We start from the raw sequence: 23,086 nt of genomic DNA, 5'->3' as shown, positions 1-23,086 counted from the left end.
AGACAGACATGCCCTATATTTGAAGATAAGTACATAAAACACTCAGACTTACAAAGCAGATAAATATGTCAGGGGAGTATCCATTTAAGAAATCTCCAAATCCCTTTTTAAAATAGAATATTACTGAAATATAAATAATTGCTCTTTAATATAAGTGCTTATTCATAAATCAATCACCTAGCTAATGGCATTGAAAGCATGGCTCAGTCTATTTGAAGTTAACCAAAAGTAAAACTAAAATGTCTCTGAAGAAATGAAGGAAAGTGTATTAGTCCATTCTCACAGAGCTAATAAAGACAACCTAAGACTGGGTAGTTTATAGAGAAAAAGAGGTTTGATGGACTTATAGGTCCACATGGCTGGGGAGGCCTCACAATCATGGCGGAAGGTGAAGGAGGAGCAAAGGCACATCTTATGTGGCAGCAAGCAAGAGAGTGTGTGCAGGGAAACTGCCTTTTATAAAACCGTCAGATCAAAGACTTATTCACTATCACAAGAACAGCATTGGAAAAACCCACCACCTGATTCAATTACCTCCCTCCAGGTCCCTCCCATGACATATGGGTATTATGGGAGCTCCAAATCAAGATGAGATTTGGGTGGAGACATGACCAAACCATATCAGAAAGGGATATTATTCTCATACCTATTTAAGAACCAACCTAATTAAAATGAAATATATTTATAATGAGAAGAAAATATGTTAATGTTACAGCTACACATCTTGGAGAAACTAATGTAACAAAAGTTATTTGAGAAGTCATACATATATTTTATGTGTGTCTTTCTTGTGTACTACATGCTTTGCTTGTACCTATCAGTGCATAACACATTTTTTTTTTTTTTTTGAGACAGAGTCTTGCTCTGTTGCCCAGGCTGGAGTGCAGTGGCACAATCTCGGCTCACTGCAAGCTTCACCTCCTGAGTTCATGCCATTCTCCTGCCTCAGCCTCCCCAGCACCTAGGACTACAGGTGCACGCCACCACGCCCAGCTAATTTTTTGTATTTTTAGTAGAAATGGGGTTTCACTGTGGTCTCGATCTCCTGACCTTGTGATCCACCCGCCTTGGCCTCCCAAAGTGCTTGGATTACAGGTGTGAGCCACCGCGCCCAGCCTACACATTTCTTTAAAAACAATTTGTGTTTCATAGTTCATTATCCATATGATAACTGTTTCTGGTACTCTACCAAGGTCTTTGTCTATTAACCTTTTTTGAATGTCCCTTTGGAAAAACAAGTCTCCCAGTAATACCTTGCATGCAAAGCACATCTTTAATTAGCTTTTCAGTAACCTCAAGGGGAGGAATATGCTTACACTTTAACTATTTAGGATTTCTTACTCCAGTGAGAAAAGCAAACAATCTGTAATCAGCTATTCTTTATTTTTTTTCTATGTGGAAGAATTAACCTTTTCATCAGATAACATTTTCAAGATCCACAGAATGTTCAGTTTTTTAGCAAAAGAGAATGTACAAAGGAAGACCCTGGTTATATAGTTCTTTTTTTATTCATATGGGTAAATAAGGAAAGAAAATACGGGTTTTTACTGTTCTTGCTTTGTTTTTCCAATGAAAGGTGCTGTTCCAATGAAAAGTATCTCTGTAGACCCTCTCTATTTCAGTGCCATCTCTTCTTTTCACAGGGATATGTAATCTTGTTTTCTCAAAATTAGGATGTTGAGATGCAATGTTAATTTGTATGTCAGTATTATCCTGAGAATGAAAAGGTATGGTATCAATGGAACCATCCAGAGGACTAGCTTTTGAGCATCTGACAATCAATGGCATCTCTTTAGACTGTGACAGATGAAATCACATATAACAGGTTGTTTCTCTGTAAAGCTAGAGCTGGAGTGCCCTAATTAATAAAATGTTCTACTTAATACCTGGATTATCAATAAGGATACATTTAATTACAAAAGTACATTGAAGATAGTATTTCTTTTTTGATAATTCAGAAGACATTCTATGTCCTAATTCAGAAAATATTCCCTGTGGTTATCACTGCATAGCTAGCATTGTAGTCCATATGTGACTATGTACTAGTTGCTAAAGTTCTGTTTGAGAAAAGTCCCTAGAACTCAGCCTTCAACTGGCAGTGAACATTCTAGAAGGGAATGATTGGCCAGTGTTGCCACATAAAGAAAAAAAGGTAAAATCCTAGTGCAAAACAATTTTAAAATGTGTTGGTAAAAGTCCTGTATCCCTAAGGATATGGATAAGTGAATGGGCAAAGCCTACATAATGTGGATATTAGCTGATTGGATATTAGCTGTGAATTCTTTGAAACTGGGAATTCCAAAGTAAAAGACTAAATGTGACAGCATCAGATAATAGGACGTGACAAAATTTTGGTTTTAGGATATCAAAAAAAGAATGATAATGAAGTATTTGGGCACTGTTAAAAAAATGATTACTAAGACTTTTTCATATATATCAGTGTTATTAGCCATAATTAAAAAAATGGAAAAAATATTATTTCTATCACATGAAACAGCTTCTGTTTCTTTTTTTATTATACTTTAAGTTCTAGGGTATATGTGCACAAGGTGCAGGTTTGTTACACATATATACATGTGCCATGTTGGTGTGCTACATCCATTAACTTGTCATTTACATTAGGTATATCTCCTAATGCTGTCCTTCCCCTCTCCCCCCTCCCCACAATAGGCCCCAGTGTGTGATGTTCCTCTTCCTGTGTCCAAGTGATCTTATTGTTCAATTCCCACCAATGAGTGAGAACATACGGTGTTTGGTTTTCTGTTTTTGTGATAGTTTGCTGAGAATGATGGTTTCCAGCTGCATCCATGTCCCTACAAAGGACACAAACTCATCCTTTTTTATGGCTGCATAGTATTCCATGGTGTATATGTGCCACATTTTCTTAATCCAGTCTGTCACTGATGGACATTTGGGTTGATTCCAAGTCTTTGCTATTGTGAATAGTGCTGCAATAAACATACGTGTGTATGTGTCTTTATAGCAGCATGATTTATAAGCCTTTGGGTATATACCCAGTAATGGGATGGCTGGGTCAAATGGTATTTCTAGTTCTAGATCCTTGAGGAATTGCTACACTGTTTTCCACAATGGTTGAACTAGTTTACAATCCCACCAACAGTGTAAAAGTGTTCCTATTTCTCCACATCCTTTCCAGTACCTGTTGTTTCCTGATTTTTTAATGATTGCCATTCTAACTGGTGTGAGATGGTATCTCATTGTGGTTTTGATTTGCATTTCTCTGATGGCGAGTGATGATGAGCACTTTTTCATGTGCCTGTTGGCTGCATAAATGTCTTCTTTTAAGAAGTGTCTGTTCATATCCTTTGCCCACTTTTTGATGGGGTGGTTTTTTTCTCGTAAATTTGTTTGAGTTCTTTGTAGGTTCTGGATATTAGCCCTTTGTCAGATGAGTAGATTGCAAAAATGTTCTCCCATTCTGTAGGTTGCCTGTTCACTCTGATGGTAGTTTCTTTTGCTGTGAAGAAGCTCTTTAGTTTAATTAGATCCCGTTTGTCAATTTTGGCTTTTGTTGCCCTTGCTTTTGGTGTTTTAGACATGAAGTCCTTGCCCATGCCTATGTCCTGAATGGTATTGCCTAGGTTTTCTTCTAGCGTTTTTATGGTTTTAGGTCTAACATTTAAGTCTCTAATCCATCTTGAATTAATTTTTGTATAAGGAATAAGGAAAGGATCCAGTTTCAGCTTTCTACTTACGGCTAGCCAATTTTCCCAGCACCATTTATTAAATAGGGAATGCTTTCCCCGTTTCTTGTTTTTCTCAGGTTTGTCAAAGATCAGATGGCTGTAGATGTATGGTATTATTTCTGAGGGCTCTATTCTGTTCCATTGGTCTATATCTCTGTTTTGGACCAGTACCATGCTGTTTTGGTTACTGTAGCCTTGTGGTATACTTTGAAGTCAGGTAGCGTGATGCCTCCAGCTTTGTTCTTTTGGCTTAGGATTGTCTTGGCAATGCGGGCTCTTTTTTGGTTCCATATGAACTTTAAAGCAATTTTTTTCCAATTCTGTGAAGAACGTCATTGGGAGCTTAATGGGGATGGCATTGAATCTATAAATTACCTTGGGCAGTTGGCCATTTTCACAATATTGATTCTTCCTGTCCATGACCATGGTATGTTCTTCCATTTTTTTGTGTCCTCTTTTATTTCACTGAGCAGTGGTTTGTAGTTCTCCTTGAAGAGGTTCTTTACATCCCTTGTAAGTTGGATTCCTAGGTATTTTATTCTCTTTGAAGCAATTGGGAATGGGAGTTCATTCATGATTTGGCTCTCTGTTTGTCAGTAACTGGTGTATAAGAATGCTTGTGATTTTTGCACATTGATTTTGTATCCTGAGACTGTGCTGAAGTTGCTTATGAGCTTAAGGAGATTTTGGGCTGAGACGATGGGGTTTTCTAAATAAACAATCATATCATCTGCAAACAGGGACAGTTTGACTTCTTCTTTTCCTAACTGAATACGCTTTATTTCTTTCTCTTGCCTCATTGCTCTCACCGGAACTTCCAACACTATGTTGAATAGGAGTGGTGAGAGAGGGCATCCCTGTCTTGTGCCAGTTATTAAAGGGAATGCTTCCAGTTTTTTCCCATTCAGTATGATATTGGCTGTGGGTTTGCCATAAAAACCTCTTATTATTTTGAGATACGCTCCATCAATACCAAATTTATTGAGAGTTTTTAGCATGAAGAGCTATTGAATTTTGTCAAAGGCCTTTTCTGCATCTATTGAGATAATCATGTGGTTTTTGTCTTTGGTTCTGTTGATATGCTGGATTACATTTATTGATTTGCGTATGTTGAACCAGCCTTGCATCCCAGGGATGAAGCCCACTTGATCATGGTGGATAAGCTTTTTGATGTGCTGCTGGATCCGATTTGCCAGTATTTTACTGAGGATTTTTGCATCGATGTTCATCAGGGATATTGGTCTAAAATTCTCTTTTTTGGTTGTGTCTCTGCCAGGCTTTGGTATCAGGATGATGTTGGCCTCATAAAATGAGTTAGGGAGGATTCCCTCTTTTTCTATTGATTGGAATAGTTTCAGAAGGAATGGTACCAGCTCCTCCTTGTACCTCTGGTAGAATTCAGCTGTGAATCCATCTGGTCCTGGACTTTTTTTCATTGGTAGGCTATTAATTATTGCCTCAATTTCAGAGCCTACTATTGGTCTATTCAGTGATTCAGCTTCTTCCTGGTTTAGTCTTGGGAGAGTGTAAGTGTCCAGGAAATTATTCATTTCTTCTAGATTTTCTAGTTTATTTGCGTAGAGGTCTTTATAGTATTCTCTGATGGTAGTTTGTATTTCTGTGGGGTCGGTGGTGATATTCCGTTTATCATTTTTTATTGCGTCTATTTGATTCTTCTCTCTTTTCTTCTTTATTAGTCTTGCTAGCGGTCTATCAATTTTGTTGATCTTTTCAAAAAACCAACTCCTGGATTCATTAATTTTTTGGAGGATTTTTTGTGTCTCTATCTCCTTCAGTTCTGCTCTGATCTTAGTTATTTCTTGCCTTCTGCTAGCTTTGGAATGTGTTTGCTCTTGCTTCTCTAGTTCTTTTAATTGTGATGTTAGAGTGTCAATTTTAGATCTTTCCAGCTTTCTCTTGTGGGCATTTAGTGCTATAAATTTCCCTCTACACACTGCTTTAAATGTGTCCCAGAGATTCTGGTATGTTGTATCTTTGTTCTCATTGGTTTCAAAGAACATCTTTATTTCTGCCTTCATTTCATTGTGTGCCCAGTAGTCATTCAGGAGCAGGTTGTTCAGTTTCCATGTAGTTGAGCGGTTTTGATTGAGTTTCTTAGTCCTGAGTTCTAGTTTGATTGCACTGTGGTCTGAGAGACAGTTTGTTATAATTTCTGTTCTTGTACATTTGCTGAGGAGTGCTTTAGTTCCAATTATGTGGTCAATTTTGGAATAAGTGTGATGTGGTGCTGAGAAGAATGTATATTCTGTTGATTTGGGGTGGAGAGTTCTGTAGATGTCTATTAGGTCTGCTTGCTGCAGAGATGAGTTCAATTCCTGGATATCCTTGTTAACTTTCTGTCTTGTTGATCTGTCTAATGTTGACAGTGGGGTGTTGAAGTCTCTCATTATTATTGTATGGGAGTCTAAGTCTCTTTGTAAGTCTCTAAGGACTTGTTTTATGAATCTGGGTGCTCCTGTATTGGGTGCATATATATTTAGGATAGTTAGCTCTTCCTGTTGAATTGATCCCTTTACCATTATGTAATGGCCTTCTTTGTCTCTTTTGATCTTTGATGGTTTAAAGTCTGTTTTATCAGAGACTAGGATTCCAACCCCTGCTTTTTTTTCTTTTCCATTTGCTTGGTAGATCTTCCTCCATCCCTTTATTTTGAGCCTATGTATGTCTCTGCGTGTGAGATGGGTCTCCTGAATACAGCAAACTGATGGGTCTTGACTCTTTATCCAATGTGCCAGTCTGTGTCTTTTAATTGGACCCTTTAGTCCATTTACATTTAAGGTTAATATTGTTATGTGTGAACTTGATCCTGTCATTATGATATTAGCTGCTTATTTTGCTCCTTAGTTGATGCAGTTTCTTCCTAGCATCAATGAACTTTACATTTTGGCATGTTTTTGCAATGGCTGGTACCGGTTGTTCCTTTCCATGTTTAGTGCTTCCTTCAGGATCTCTTGTAGGGCAGGCCTGGTGGTGACAGAATCTCTAAGCATTTGCTTGTCTGTAAAGGATTTTATTTTTCCTTCACTTATGAAACTTAGTTTGGCTGGATATGAAATTCTGGGTTGAAAATTCTTTTCTTTAGGAATGTTAAATATTGACCCCCACTCTCTTCTGGCTTGTAGAGTTTCTGCCGTGAGATCTGCTGTTAGTGTGATGGACTTCCCTTTGTGGGTAACCCGACCTTTCTCTCTGGCTGCCGTTTAAATTTTTTCCCTTATTTCAACTTTGGTGAATCTGACAATTATGTGTCTTGGAGTTGCTCTTCTAGAGGAGTATCTTTGTGATGTTCTCTGTATTTCCTGAATTTGAATGTTGACCTGCCTTAGTAGGTTGGGGAAGTTCTCCTGGATGATATCCTGCAGAGTGTTTTCCAACTTGGTTCCATTTTCCCCCTCACTTTCAGGAACACCAGTCAGACGTAGATTTGGTCTTTTCACATAATCCCATATTTCTTGGAGGCTTTTTTTCATTTCTTTTTACTCTTTTTTCTCTATACTTCTCTTCTAGCTTCATTTCACTCATTTGATCTTCAATCACTGGTATCGTTTCTTCCAGTTGATCGAGTCGGTTACTGAAGCTTGTGCATTTGTCACGTAGTTCTCGTGTCATGGTTTTCATCTCTAGCAGTTCTTTTAAGGTCTTCTCTGCATTGATTATTCTAGTTATCCATTCTTCCATTCTTTTTTCAAGCTTTTTAGTTTCTTTGCGCTGGTTACGTAGTTCCTCCTTTAGCTCTAAGAAGTTTGATCGACTGAAGCCTTCTTCTCTCAACTTGTCAAAGTCATCCTCCGTCCAGCTTTGTTCTGTTGCTGGCGATGAGCTGAGTTCCTTTGGAGGGGGAGATGTGCTCTGATTTTTTGAATTTCCAGCTTTTCTGCACTGCTTTTTCCCCATCTTTGTGGTTTTATCTGCATTTGGTCTTTGATGATGGTGACGTACTGATGGGGTTTTGCTGTGGGTGTCCTTTCTGTTTGTTCGTTTTTGTTCTAACAGTCAGGACCCTCAGCTCCAGGTCTGTTGGAGTTTGCTTGAGGTACACTCCAGACCCTGTTTGCTGGGTATCAGCAGCAGAGGCTGCAGAAGATAGAATATTGCTGAACAGCGAGTGTTGCTGTCTGATTCTTGCTCTGGAAGCTTCGTCTCAGGGGTGTACCCAGCCGTGTGAGGTGTGAGATGTCGTTCTGCACCTAGTGGGGCATGTCTCCCAGTTAGGCTACTCAGGGGTCAGGGACCCACTTGAGCAGGCAGTCTGTCCATTCTCCGATCTCAACTTCCGTGCTGGGAGAACCACTGCTCTCTTCAAAGCTGTCAGACAGGGACATTTACATCTGCAGAGGTTTCTGCTGCTTTTTGTTTAGCTATGCCCTGTCCCCAGAGGTGGAGTCTACAGAGGTAGGCAGGCCTCCTTGAGCTGTGGTGGGCTCCACCCAATTTGAGCTTCCCAGTAGCTTTGTTTACCTACTTAAGCCTCAGCAGTGGTGGGCGCCCCTCTCCCAGCCTTGCTGCCGCCTTGCAGTTAGATGTCAGACCTAGCAATGAGGGAGGCTCCGTGGATGTGGGCCCCTCTGGGCCAGGTGTGGTATATAATCTCCTGGAGTGCCATTTGCTAAGACCGTTGGTAAAGTGCAGTATTAGGGTGGGAGTTATATGATTTTCCAGGTGTTGTGTGTCTCAATTTCCCTTTGCTAGGAAAAGGAATTCCCTTCCCCCTTGTGTTTCCCGGGTGAGGCGATGCCTCACCCTGCTTCAGCTCTCGCTGGTCGGGCTGCACCCACAAACCAGCATCGACTGTCCAACATGCCCCAGTGAGATGAACCCGGTACCTCAGTTGAAAATACAGAAATCACCCATCTTCTGTGTCACTTGTGCTGGGAGCTGGAGGCTGGAGGTGTTCCTATTCGGCCATCTTGGGCAACCCCCCAAAACAGCTTCTTTAAAAAATCTGTAATGACTCTCACAGTTTTGTTCATGATTTTGTATCAATTGAAAGTTGGAGTTTTCCATCGGAGGGCAGTATCTTGAAGGTCATCATATATCTGGAACTTGGTAGAGGCTGTGGAAATTTTGTTGTAGAAATGCAAATATTGATTATATTTCTGGAACCTTCAGCACATACCCAAAATGAGATTCTAGTCAGGAGCTGTTTACAGATAGAGAAGCCAGCCATATGATTCCTCTCCCTCAAAATGTGGATGCTATGAAGATAGGGACTTTGCTGTTTCTTGGGGATTGAGTGCTGAATCGCTTGAGAGAGGGGAGCTGAGCAGGTAGAGGTAAAAGTATTACTATTATACAGGCTAGAGTGAGGGATGTGGACTCAGTGTACAGCCACAGCAGGCTTCCCAAGTGTGAACCCCACAAATACAGAGGCTTCGGCTTCCAAGTGTAGGCAACACCAGAGAAACCCAGGCCACCTACACAAGGGGAGCCTTCCTTGCTAAGCTTCCATCCACATGGCTGAGAGCAAAACAGAGCATTGCTTTCTAGGTGAAGACCTCAATGAAGAGTAAGAGTCAGGCTAAGTTTCACATGTTAAGGTTCCTCTGCCCAAATAATCATTTAACTACATCAATAAGGGACACACCAGAGACCAGGGTAGTTACACAAATAGACAGGTGTCCTTCTGCATGGAATGGAATATGAGAAGTGGGGAATAAAGGCTCCCCTGTCCCCAGCGCTATTGGTAGAGCCGTGTACATATGTTCATGCTCTGCAAATGCTCGTGATGCTGTTCAGTAATGCTTTCCTATTTTTAAATAACTGTGGTAAAAACTTTTAAAAAATTTACCATCTTAACCATTTTTAAGTGTACAATTCAGTAATATTAAGTGTATTCACATTGTTATACAACAGATCTCTAGCACTTTTATAACTTGCATCTCTGAAACTATTCATTAAACACTTAATTCCACAGCCTTTGGCAACCACTGTTTTTGCTTTCTGTTTCTATCATTTTGACTGTTCTAGATACCTCATATGCATGGAATCATAAGTATTTGCCCTTTTGTGACTGGCTTGTTTTGCTTAGCATAATGTATTCAGGGTTCATCTGTGTTGTAGCATCTATGACAGGATTTTCTTCTTTTTAAGGCTGTATAATATTTCTTTGTGCATATATACCACACTTTCATTACCCACTCATCTGTTGGTAGACATTTGGGCTGCTTCCACCTCTTGGCTACTGTGAATCGTGCTGCAAAGAACATGGATGTGCAAGTATCTTTTTGAGATTCTGCTTTGAAATTTTTTAGATACATAATTCAGAATTTGGATTGCTGGATCATATGATAATTCTGTTATTAATTTTTTGTGGAACTGCCATACTGTTTTTCACAATGGTTGCCCCGTTTTACATTCCCACTATTGGTGCACAGGGGTTCTAATTTCTCCATATCTTTGCCAACAGTTATCTTCTGTTTAATAGTGGCCATCCTAATGGGTGTGAGGTGATATCTCATTGTGGTTTTGATTTGCATTTCTCTGGTGATGTTGTCAAAGTTTCTCATATATTCTGGATGCTAATCTCTTATCAGATATGACTTTTGAATATTCTTTTCCATTCCATAGGTTTGTTTTTCACTGTTTTCTTTGACACATGGAAGTTTTTAAGTTCGATATAGTCTTCTGTCTTTTATGCTACTAGGGCCCAACATTTTCACAACTAAGGAATCCTTTGGCTTATTTTTCTCCCATTGTCCTCAGATTTTGAAAGAAGTCTGTCTCCCAAATATTTAAAGAGTCAAAATGATGTCATATTAAAGCTGTGACAAGTTAATGAATATGTTAAATTTCTTCATTTTTTGGCTATACTTACAGCATTCAGTATGCCAGTTAGTTGATGGGCCAAAGTATTAGGTTGATGCAAAAGTAATTGTGGTTTAATAAATGGTTTTGCCATTGAAAATATCAACTTTCAATTGGTTATTTGGGTTGTTTCTTTTCTGATGAATGCTTAAGCTATGTAAAATAGGTGTTTTTATAAACCATGTGTCTGTGGACCTCTTTTGAAACAATATTTCTTTGATTTTATCTTTTTAACTTAAAAAATTAAAGTGTAATCCATATTTAAAGATTATGTGGTAGAATAAACTTCCAGACGTCACTAGTCATACACCCAAGGTATGTTCCATATTGAGCTGTAAAATGTGGATAAAATAGAACTAATTTATAGTTCTTGCTCCCAAGAGCCTTGGCCTTATTCTCCAGGCAGGAATATACCCGAACAAACTAGTGGCAAAACAAACAAACAAACAAACAAAAACTAGTAAAAGCATTGCTTGTTAATATGTTTGCAGTGGAATCTGAAAGAGGCCAGCTGCAGACATTCCTTGCCAAATTGAATAAATTTATACTTTCAGCATCTACTATGAACTGGCATTCTACCAGAGTTAAGCAATATACTTTTGGGATATTAATGCACTGGGAAGACAAATCATTGGCTTATCTTCTATACCTAAATCATGTCACCTTATGCTTAGCCTGTAGATCACGTTGGCAGAATAAGCTCCTTTGGCTTGCATGAATTTACAGTGTTGATGAGACTGGGAGAACAGAATGAGAAATGGTGATTTAGTAGATGTTTTTCATTAAAAAGCAGGCAAAGCCAGTCTATATAAAGCGTTACTTTTGATGTCATTTTTGACATTGAGAATGTAAATGACATTAAGAGCTCAAAATAGGGCTGACATAACAAGGAAAAGGATCAGATGTTTAGTTAAAAAAATTAATGTGTCCAGTTTCTTTTTCAAGGAAGTGCTATGAAGCATCTATAGAAAATAATTTGTAGTAAAAAAAAGTTTCACTAAATTGGGCTAGGCACGGTGGCTCACGCCTGTAATCCCAGCACTTTGGGAGGCCAAGGCAGGTGGATCACCTGAGGTCAGGAGTTCAAGACCAGCTTTACCAACATGGAGAAACCCCGTCTCTACTAAAAATACAAAAACTAGCTGGGCATGGTGGCGCCTGCCTGTAATCCCAGCTACTTGGGAGGCTAAGGCAGGAATATTGCTTGAACCCGGGAGGTGGCAGCTGCGGTGAGCCAAGATCATGCCATTGCACTGCGGCCTGGGCAACAAGAGCGAAACTCTATCTCAAAAAAAAAAGAGAAAAAAAAAATAAGGTTTCACTAAGTTATTTCCACAGATGCTCTGTTGTTTAAAAAAAAGAAAGAAAATGAACTGTGAGACATACTTATCTAAATACTAAATGTTATTCTTAGTAGAGTTGAAGATCTGTGCATATGTGTGATATTACTTTTTGTCTACTTATTCTGTTTGTCTCTATGTCTACTCTTAGAAATAAGTCATAATGCGTTCTCATTTACCCTAAGCTATATACCAAATCTTGCTGAACTTTTTTATTCTTGTTTATTCTTATTTATTCTTTTAGTAGACCTTTTTGCCATTCTGGTTTAGTACTTTAGGAGAAAAATGGAAGAGAGGACATTAACTCTTGATACCATAAAGAGTTAATTGTGAAGAGCTAATGCAGACATTATTTATAGATGGACTAAAACTGTTTAACCTAATGAAAGCCAAATGATTGCCTGTTCTTTCAGTTTTTAATACTGGTTTAACTATCAGGAACCTCCCTTCTAGTTCTTTGAAACTTAATTATCTACTTATTCATTCATTTGTTCATTTATCAATTTAAGAAAATATTGTTTATTCTGGAAGGTAAAATGCTAATTGGGCTCATTTCAGTTGCCACATCTTTGAGAATTTCACAAAGCACCCAAGTTTTGGTATTTCCTTCTTTCCATGGGGACTGTTACTAACTAGAACCCAATCAGTATTTGCCATGTTGAATTAAGGAATCTGAACCTGGTACCACACTTTGAAAAATCTGTCACAGTTAAACTGACCACTTATATTTATGGTTCTCCTGCAACCAGCTCTACCTTAAATATACATTCATTGTCACTTTTCTCTGCTTGAAGATTTGCAGGAAAGCATTGACTATTTTATACACTGAACATAATTATAATCAACATTTGATTGTTTTAATGCTCTAACTTCCATATTTTAATAACTTTGAATCCTCTTATTGCCTTTGTATCATTTCTGTTCTGATTATGAAATTTCCAATAAGATTTATCATTGATCATACGTCTCTTCATTAATATGTATTTAGGTAATTGAAAGACTACATAAAGCATCTTTCAACAATATTATGAATTGGCTGGATCTCTTTTGAGGTTTTGGAGACTTGGGGTTTGTACTGTGTCTTAAATGAAGTCTCAGAGGCATCAGTCTCAGAGATCAGTGATTGATCTGACAGGGGGCTTGGTTATTGGGATCCTTTGTTTTCCTCTGCTCCTTTTCCACCTGCTCCTTGTTGCCAGCCTTGTTCATCCTTAATTTAGGAGCTAATACAAGAAGGTTGAGAACTACGAAATACCCAAAATGTAAACAGAACTATTCCGTCTCAGTGTTTCAGGGTGGAAAATCATATGGAAACTCCAGGGAATGTCTATGGCAAGGCTGCTTGTTTCCTACATGATTGAAATTTGGAAATTAAAAGGACAGAGATTTATATCATGCAGTTTTTCATAATTTGATTTTTTTTCCTCTTTTACCAGGTTTCACCAAAACTCATGCCAATGCAGCAGATCGCAAATTGAAACGTGAATATTTGTACCAGGCTGCGTGTTTTTCATTTTAAACACATAGGATTTAATTGAAAGGACACCAGTAATCATAATTGTGTATTTAACAGGTGGTTTTTGATTAGTTTTCTTCTAGGGTTTCAGACTTTATGCATCCATATAAACTGTTCTCTAGGCATGCTGTGACATTTTAATAAAAAGCAAAAGGAGCATTTATAATTATCTCATTTGTTAAGTACTGAGAAAGTTGTCTTTATAATAGGTAATTTATTGAATGCATTTTCACTGAATATGGTATGTATGCTAAATTATATGAACCTTTCCCCAAGAAGGGCCCTAGAAATTGATGTGGCTTTCCTCTTAACTATTAATTATTAATCCTGAAAGAAAGATAACACATGTGATTTTGTGGTTAGGAGAGTTGCTGTCATGATTGTTTTTTCTTCAACCTCCTCTGACTTTTGGGGCTTCAGATTTTATGATTACATCTTCTAGAGCATCCCTTTTCTTCCCATACTGCTTTTAAACAAATGCCCAAGAAGGCAAGCAGGAGTGGGGGAGAGCAGGGAGAAATAATTAGTTCAAACCAACTATCTATCTGTGCTTTTCAAAGACTAAGGCATATTATAGGAATAGGAACAGAAGAAACTGATTCTTCTGTTTTCTCATTTTAAAACAGTCCAGTATTCCTTTGTATTCTCAAGGGTCCTTGAGAATATTTCTGTTATTGAGACCCTGTGGGCTACTTGTACTGTACCTCCTCTCAAGCCAAGAAGGGCTGCAGGATAATTTACCATGAATCCTTAGTAGCAGTGACAGCAGAGTTAAAAAATAAAAGGTGCTTTACTTTCAGGCTCTCGTTTTGGTTCAGAAAAGATTTTAAATATTGAATGACACTTCTACAGAACCACGGTTTTTCTTCTGCCAAGGCTACTTCCTTTAACAAAGTCTCTTTAATTCAGCCTTGTCCAACTAGGGAAAATAATGATGGACAAGTCTAGGGATTTGAAGTCAGTGAACTTTTAGTGTCAGGGAATAAACATGGTGGGTAGATCAGGTTTGAAAGAAACTTCCTTAGAGGTATTCTCAATACCAGACAGGGGCCCATGGGAATGACTTCAGAAGCATCCCAGATAATAGATGGGTAAGAAGGCTAGACACCCTGAAGAACAAGTGAGACAGCTGGCCTCTGGACAGAGGTAGGCATAGTACGGTACAATATATCATTCCTCTGGTCCTAAATATAGGAATTTATTCATGTTTTTAGGTGATGGTGGTCATTGAAACTCACTTGTCTTCAGGTGTAGCTACAATTGTGTAATGTACAATATTAGAGAAAAGACAGGCTTTTAATAAGTAACACACACCATATATAAAATAGCCTTTCTGGCTGGCCACATGGTGAAATGCGTACCTTCCCAGTACTGGGGGGAAAAAATGATCTTTCTTAGAATGTGCAAGTTTCATGAGAGTAATATATTGATATGATTTTGAAAAGAATTGTTGATAGTTACATCTTCAAACTTGCTTATCATTCCAGTATGCGTCTTTAAGATATTGTGATTCTAAGTAGATGACTTTATATTCTTGATTAAAGAGTGCTATACATGTTAAGAAATGCATTACTGAATGTAATAAATATTCCAAAGTGATATAGATCAGTGTGACTGTCCTTTATTTCACTTGGGAATGGCATTGCTAAATGTGGGAATAATGCAACAGATTGTCAGGATAGCTAACAATGAAGTCAGCACACATCACCACTTCTAGTCAAGTTGTTGCTTTTCTTTTTATCTTACCAGAGAAAAGATATTGTTCTTCTAGAAAGATCAAATGAACATTGAGTTTCACAACTTGCTCCTTGTCAGAGCCTGCTATGTTTGTAAAAATCATTTATCCAAGGCTTCATGGGTGAATCCTTGTTCGCTTTTTGTGTAACATTTTCCTTTACTGTACACGTTAGTTGCCTAGTGCTGTGAGTTTATTTCCATTTTGAACTGGCTCTAGTGCTAGTCTGCTCAGCATCTGTGTGGTAACAAAGGGATGGGGACGTCCCCAGGATTTGCTAGTTCTGGTAGCTCTCGTCAGTCGACAGTGGTTATACCCAGGGTTGTGCATGTGACCAAGGATGTTCCAGTTTATTTCTCCAGCATTTAAAAACAGATGAGAAGTCATCTTTCTTACTCCTCTTGGGTTATGAAGCCATAAGAACGTGAATCTGACACCAGTACCCCATTTCTCTGCTACACACATGCACACACCTAGCTGAGCTCCAGCTGGAGAGAAAGAGAGTGATACACAAAACATGGAGCTGTACAGGAAGTGTGTCAGTCGGGGCATTCTGGTGGTATTTGGATAGATGGTTCTGGAAGTGCCTAAGGCCAACTTCCTTCCAGCCATGCCTGGATAGAGTTTATAAATCTCCTTTTTGCTTGAGCAGACTTTTTGTTACTTGTAAGCACAGTGAAATCATACAGCTTTTGTAATTCTTTTTCGCCACGGTGTCTCACTCTGTCACGTAGGTTGGAGTGCAGTGGCACAATCACGACTCACTGCAGCCTTGGCCTCCTGGGCTCAAGTGATTCTTCCACTTTAGCTTCCTGAGTACCTGGGACTATAGGTGTGCACTACTACACTTGACTAATTTATTTTTTGTAGAAACGGAGTGTCACTATGCTACCCAGGCTTGCCTGGAACTCCTGGTCTCAAGTGATCCTCCTGCCTGAGTCGCCCATAGTGCTGGGAATACAGGCATGACCCAACATGCGTGTCATAATTCTTGAGTTCTGAGAGGGACCTGGTCTCCTAGAGAAGTTACGCAGAATATGAGCAAAACTGCTTGCACCTGGTCCCAGAGAACACGAGAGCATTTCTGGGTATTTACAGTGAGTAGGGAAGTTATGGGTAGAGGTTCATTCTCTTCCAATCTCAGTATATTCAGCACAAGTTTGGGATGTTATTTCAATGGAAGTATAAGCAAAGATTTAATCATTAGGTGGGTTTCTTTGGCACTAACTTCCTCCCTTTTCTCAGGGTGTGATCTTGAGTTTCTTAAGCTTATTTTCAGATCCTCCATCTTTAAAATAGGGGAGAATACGCTGTTTTCCACTGTGGTTCTATAAGATGTAATTAAAATATCTGGCTATAAAACTGACATCTTTTAAAAATGCTGTGCCGTCATATTACTTTGGTGACAGAATTGTTTATTGTTCCTTTCCTTTTATTTAATGTCTACACTGCCTTCCCACTGAAGACAATACTGAATATCAAAGTGGATTTAAGTATAAATACCAATAAGTATTTGTGATCTGAGTGCGCATCTATGTGACATATTTGAAGATCCTGCCTCCATAAAGTTAGACACATCTGTGTAAAATCATCCAAACGCCCCTTGTGGATCACACAGCAGCTTCCATGAGCATGATGCCTACACCACTCCAGATAACTAATTGGTAACTCCTTTGTCTATGGGAAACAAATGTGTTTGATTGTGGTCATTATCACCTCTCATGGGGAGCCACTCTGGATGGTCCAGTGGGAAAGGGCCTCAGGAAACTCTACCCTGACTCTTGGATGGCCGACAGTGTGTATGTTGGAAACACCCTTATTTCTGCTGACAAACTACAGGATCCCAAATGCCCAACACAGCCATTTTTTTGTTTTTGGCTCACTCCTAAGCACCAGGTATTCTATCTCTTGCCCTTTAAAGTTTTTAAGAGGGAATCAGACAGTTCCAGAAGCTGGCATATAAACCCTTGATGTTCCCTTGGAAGACCCTCTGTTGATGTGGGGATAGAAGGTAGCTTCTCCCATTTTGCATTCTTGGGGTTGGAGTACTCAACTCTCTAATCTGTTTCTGTAATTGCTCTGTTAATATTTATTGAATCAATTTGCTGGTTGAAAACATGGGTCATAGTACACCAGACTTAGAGGAGTTCCCTCAGCTAAATAATTAGGTAAGACCTTAGGGAGAGATAAGAAAAACAAGAGGTGGAATATGGAGGGCATAACACAGGAATAAAGAGACCTGCAGTGGTCATATGTTTAACACTTCATAATTTATAAAGCACCCACAATATGCTAGCTAGCTTATTTGATTCTCATAATAACCTGCCAGGGAGACATTATTACCTCCATTAAAATTAACTTGATTAGTTGGAAAAAAGTAATGTCTGTCAGTTCTTTAATCACATTAGCTTTTCAGGGCTAATGTTGGATTTTGTCAAGGTAGTTAATGAGATGTGAATTAAATTCCCTGAATAGAACTAGATTTGTGGCTCTTTGGTAAGCTATAAAACAGAATCCAAATTCTCTAAACCTAATGGAACAAATATTCAAATTTTGTTCTCTCTGCCCTCACAGTTCTTATACACAACCCAGTTTATAAGGAAATGTAGTTGTCAAGTAAAAAGGATGATGCCACCCACCAGGCAAAATGTCCCTGTGAAAGACTTGCAATTACCAGATGTGCTTACATGAAAGGTTCTATGTAGGTAAGCATGCTCACCTGACATCAACCAGAGGGACTGAGAGACTTTGCTTTATCTTTGTGGCTGAGCAGCTTTCTGAAATTGTTGCTTTGCAATTAACCTTTACCCATGTTCAAAGTCAGAGTTGTACTTCAGACTAATTCAGTTGAGCCCCAGAAATAAAGCTGAGATTGTTACCAGACTGAACATGGATTACCTGCTTGACACAGCAAAGCCAAATACTGATATTGGGATATGCAGCAAGAAAAGTGAGGTATTATTGCAGGGCAGCAAGCAAGGAGAATTAGGCAGCTCATGCTTAAGACCCAAACTTTTCAATGACTTACATGTAAGAGTTTTTAAAGACTAGACGACAGCGGTTACAGGTGAAGTCATAAGTCAATACATGGAGGCTGTATATTGGTGTAGCCTAAAAAGGCAGGACATCTTGAAGCAGGGCCCATAGGTCATAGATGGAATCAAAGATTTTCTGATTTGCAATTGGTTAAGCTTTGCTTAAAAACTTGGGGTCAGTAGAAAAAAAGTGTTAAGCTCTGTCCTGTGGGCATGACTTCCTCCAGGCCCCTCAGGAAGAAATTCAGAATGAAGAACATTGGTCAGAGTTCAGCCCTCAGTTCCCTAATATCTGAGGTCTGCGTGCCAGCGAAGAGCATTTTCCATTTGTTGGGGATCTGGGTTTCTGAAAAACAACTCAGGGACATAAATTAAGATGTTCTCTTGATTTTCTATAGGGAACCAAATATTTCATCGCTCTCACTTCTTTGGCTGTTTTAAGCTATAGTTACCTTTTTGCTTAACAGGTTGCTCATAAGGCTAGCTACTTCTCAAGGATAGCTAGTTGCCTGGGATTTTCCTCGAAGGGACTCTAGGTTTTCTTTTATTTCTATGTTCTGTGGGCCCATCAGGCCTCAAAGAGGGGTCCCTGCTCCATCTCAATATTTGCATCCTCAAAGTAAATGTTACAGGTGACATAGAGGAATACTCAGTGAGATCTAATAGTTTCCTCCAACAGGAAAAACAGGATCCGTGGAAAGAGGAAAACTGGTCATGGCACTGGAGCCTGTGGAGTGGGTCGGAGTTGGGTTTGGAGTGAGAAAGCATTAGGGTTCAGCAAGACACACTTTATATGAAACATTTGTTATTGTATTTTCTTTAAATGTTAAGACAGCATCAATTTTTAAATGCACTATGATTTTGTTTGCTTTCTTATCACTTAGAAATTTTATTGTGTAGATACTAAGATTTTTTTAGACTTCTCCTCAGTCCCAGGTGAGTTCACCAATTACTTCCTGCCCAAGAGTCATTAATGGATGCCTTGTGCAGCTGATAGGCATTGCAAGCAGTTAATGACCCAAGAAAATTGACCAGTCTTGAAATATGTGCATTTGAAATCCAGGAGTTTTTAGAGACAGGAGGGGTCAAGTGGTCAAAGAGACAGGGTCAGGGTGAGGATCAGGTCAGGAGAAGGGTGGAGGTGTGGGGAGCTGGTGCCTGCCTCAGCTGCCCCTCTGGAACAGTAGGGCAACCAGAGTCCAAGGGCACCAAGACAATTGTAGTGTGCCACCATTTGTGAGATGCATCTCAAAAAAATCAGAGGTGATAAAATGTGGAAAATTGTTTATCTTTGCTAAAATCAGTGAATTGCAGGGAGTCCTCTCAGGCCTTTCTGAATTGACATAATGTTTAAGAATATTTTAAAGAAACATCTTGTCATTACATTCTATAATATACAGCACTGATTGCATAGGAAATGATCCCTAAGGACCTCTTTCACAAATAAGAGTTGGTAATTATGTTAGTGTGTATGTAAATAAATGCATAAAAATGGTTCCTCCAGCAATCCAAGTGTTCATTGTGGAAACTTTCCATCATGATTTGCCAGGTTTGTCTCTGTGTCTTCCTAACCTTTTCCCCTCACTCCCATCTTTTCTATACACACAGTTTCTATCTCAGGTATATAAAAGTTTTGCCTGTAATCTCAGCACTTTGGGAGGCCAAGGTAGGTGGATCACCTGAGGTCAGGAGTTCGAGACTAGCCTTACCAACATGGCAAAACCCTGTCTCTACTAAAAATACAAAATTATCTGGGCATGGTTCATGCCTGTAATCCCAGCTACTTGGGAGGCTAACGCAGGAGAATCACTTGAACCTGGGAGGCAGAGGTTCCAGTGAGCTGAGATCATGCCATTGCACTCAAGCCTGGGCAAAAAGAGTGAAACTCCATATCAAAAAAAGAGAAAAGTTTATCTGTGAAAAATTTTAAATATTGAGGTGGGTGCAGTGGTGCATGCTTATAATCTTAGCACTTTGGGAGGCCGAGTCAGGTGGATAGCTTGAGCTCAGGAGTTTGAAACCAGCTTGGGCAAGACATGGTGAAACCCCATCTCTACCAAAAATACAAAAAAAAAAAAAAATCAGCTGGGCATGGTGACACACACCTGTACTCTCAGCTACTTTGGGGGTTGAGGTGGGAAGATGGCTTGAGTCCAGGAGGTCAAGGCCACAGTGAGCTGAGATCACACCACTGCAGTCCAGCATGGGTGACAAAGTGAGACCCTGTCTCAAAAAAAGAGAAAAACTTTTAATGTAATTAAAGATATTTAACATGGTATAGATACTTAGATATATAAAGAAAGTATAGAAGGCCAGTGCATCTGAGGAGGTACTTCTATTAAGTCAGTAGTATGAAACTCCATATGAGATTGTTGAAGTGAACAATGCCATTTAGGATGAATGTGATCAAATTGGACAAGGCACAGGAAGACAAATAATTAAAAAGTATACAACTATGGGGAAAGAATAAAATGCCATGGAATATTTAACTTGTAGAAGAGAAGTTAAAAGAGTGATTTAACAAGAATTTAGAGAACTGCTGTTTATAGCTAAAGAATGCCCAGGTCCAAAGGGAAAGAAGAAGAAGAGTGTGTGGAATTTAATTTAGACACTAAGCAGCATTTCATGACAATGAGATTTTAAGAAACAGGAATTAAATGACCTATTCATCCATTCATTTATGTTAAATTTTATTGCATATATTTAAGGTATACACCATGATGTTCATTTATTTACTGGTAGGAATTGAGGGGGAGAGAGAAAGGGAGAGAGAGGAGAGGTGTTGGGTAGTCTAATTTGAAGACAGTTCTGGAATCTAGCATTCCTAAAATCTGGTATTCAAAGAAATTTCTACTGGCTTTGTAGTCTGATTTCTCTTTGTAAATGTATTCTTTCATTATCCAAAAAAATCTATTTGTATATGCTTGGCAAATAATAGATGCTCAATAACTTTTTAGTGAGTGAGTAAAGAGAATATGAACTAATAATTCAGTGGCACAGAATCATATTTAGACAAAATTCAGTTTGTCTTTTAAAATTTCTAACTCCAAATAATAACAGCAAACAAGCACAACTGGCCCAGAGATACCAGGGATAGTTAAGGTCTCTCTCTGTCACTGTTTCTTTTCCCCCTTCCTTTCTTTTTTCCTTCCTTACTTCCTTTTAAGAGATGTATTGAGCAGTCTTATCAGTCAGAGTCCAATCAGGAGACAGAAAGTACATGGTGAGTTGAATAGGGAAAGTTTAAAATAAAGAATGGTTAACTATAACAGGAAATTGGAGGAATGCATAATTGACTGTTAAGAAGTAAAGCAAATTCTAAGCAACATGAGAATAACAGCTATAAGGAGCAACTACTACACTTAGGGTTGAAATAGAGCATCCAAGGAACAGGCCTCCAAGGCTGAGATCCAGACCTTGTTCAAAAGTGCGTGGCTGTGGCTCACTGGATGGCAGAGAAGTCAACATGATTCTATGCTAACAGAACTTTCTCGAAATCTGCTTCTGGGGTGCAACAGGAAGCTGTCACAGAGGTGGAACCATGCTTCTCCTGGTGCCACAAAGCCACCTAGGGAAGCTGTTAACAGGGAGGTGTCTCATCTGGGGCATTCTACTGCACAGACACCTGAGAGAATGCTGGGGGATGTAGCTGGCTGCTGGGCCCCATTGCCTGCCACATACTGCAGGAGCCAGGAATGGGAAAAGCCAATTTTGCTGTGATTATTGGGTACTGGGGAAGCTATGTGTGCTGCAGGATCCTGGAAAGAGAAGCACACCAGAACTAGGAGGATAAAGCTCTTCCTCTCCCCGTGTCTCTCCAGCACCTTCTATTCACAAAGCTTAATATAGTGTCAGTTGGCAAAGAAGTCATATTTGCAGGCTTCATCTGTATTATCTTGGACAAAGCAATGAAGGGTGGATTTGGAGCCGGAGGTCAGCAAGTTGCTAACTGACATAAGTAAGTGCCTGCTATGAGCCAGCAGTGTACTACATGCTAGGGATATGGCAATAAGAAAGCGTATTGTCTCACCCTCATGGAGCTTAGAGTCTAGTGGAGAGAAATAGCTCTTAATCACATAATCACACTTAAGAGTTAACTTATAATTGTGTTGTTTTCTTTTTATGAAGAAAAGGGATGAGTGCCATGAGAGGTTATTTTGAAGGGTCTTGAAGTTATATTAATATTTCTTACTTGCCTCTGTTCAGCACATCCTTACATTTGCCACAGGTTTTTCAATAAAATGTGTAAGCGTGTGTAAAAAGAAGCTAAAGTGACTCTGGACAATAAAAGCCAACCAATCAAAAAAAAAAAAAAAAAGCCCTCAAAACAATATGGAGATCAACTAACTTACCATCTCTGAAAAATTACAAAAAGAATTCAGCCACAAGGCAGAACTCTGGTAAGAAGTGGTTAGAGGACAAAAATCAAACATCACTTACGCTTGATTTGAGAAAATCTCAACTTTAAAGTTTCAGTGAAATAATAGAGTTATTAAAAGGATGTGAAATAGAATGATTCTGGCCCAGGGTGAAAGCCATACCACTCAGTGGCTATTGTAGTCATTTGATTATAGATGTTTTATCGTGGAAGGGTATTACATAGATACAATCTGTACTGAAGGGGTCAATTGAAATACTCTGGTGACTCAGGAAATGCAGCAATGAGAATGCTGCTAACCAAACTGAGCCAGCTGTGTTTTTCAGAGAAGAAGCAATTGTGAAATGACCTCATTGTCATCTGTAATATCATAGAGAAGCAGAAATGTTCCAAGGACATCTGAGCCGGTGTTAAAGCCGAACATGTTTATAAAAATCAACTCTGGCATAAACATAAAACTACTTTATATGATTAGAAGGAAAAAATGAAAACATACCTGTTCTATACATGGAATACATCCATTTGTTTATTTCATATGAGTATCCAATTA

General features: G+C 39.0%; 1 protein-coding gene and 2 long non-coding RNA genes across 6 annotated transcripts in view; 2 read left to right on the top strand and 1 right to left on the bottom strand.

Moving 5' to 3' along the window:
• OXCT1 (3-oxoacid CoA-transferase 1) overlaps positions 1–14,991 on the top strand; it is a 143,761-nt gene extending 128,770 nt beyond the window's left edge. For 2 of the 3 annotated variants that reach the window (XM_009208338.4, XM_031666138.1), the window contains exon 17: positions 13,309–14,991. In XM_009208338.4, the coding sequence (XP_009206602.2) occupies positions 13,309–13,350 (42 nt within the window). In that variant the 3' untranslated portion in view covers positions 13,351–14,991. The remainder of the gene's footprint in view (positions 1–13,308) is intronic. The other variant, XM_003899622.5, reaches the window with a different exon arrangement.
• On the bottom strand, positions 1,393–20,298 carry LOC110743448. Its single transcript, XR_002522530.2, has 3 exons — positions 20,264–20,298; positions 11,196–11,269; positions 1,393–1,713 (listed from the first exon to the last, which is right to left on the bottom strand). It is a non-coding gene; the product is annotated as an uncharacterized LOC110743448 (long non-coding RNA).
• LOC103885053 overlaps positions 15,999–23,086 on the top strand; it is an 87,294-nt gene continuing 80,206 nt past the window's right edge. Inside the window, exons 1-2 of one of the 2 annotated variants that reach the window (XR_001903347.3) lie at positions 15,999–16,220; positions 16,589–16,787. This is a non-coding gene — a long non-coding RNA (uncharacterized LOC103885053). Of the gene's footprint in view, positions 16,788–23,086 lie in introns of both variants that reach the window. The other variant, XR_001903345.3, reaches the window with a different exon arrangement.

This window comes from Papio anubis, chromosome 5 (assembly GCF_008728515.1).
Source record: "Papio anubis isolate 15944 chromosome 5, Panubis1.0, whole genome shotgun sequence".
Classification (NCBI taxonomy): domain Eukaryota; kingdom Metazoa; phylum Chordata; class Mammalia; order Primates; family Cercopithecidae; genus Papio; species Papio anubis.
The sequence above is the reverse complement of the archived record's forward strand: the minus strand, read 5'-3'. Positions and strand labels throughout refer to the sequence as shown.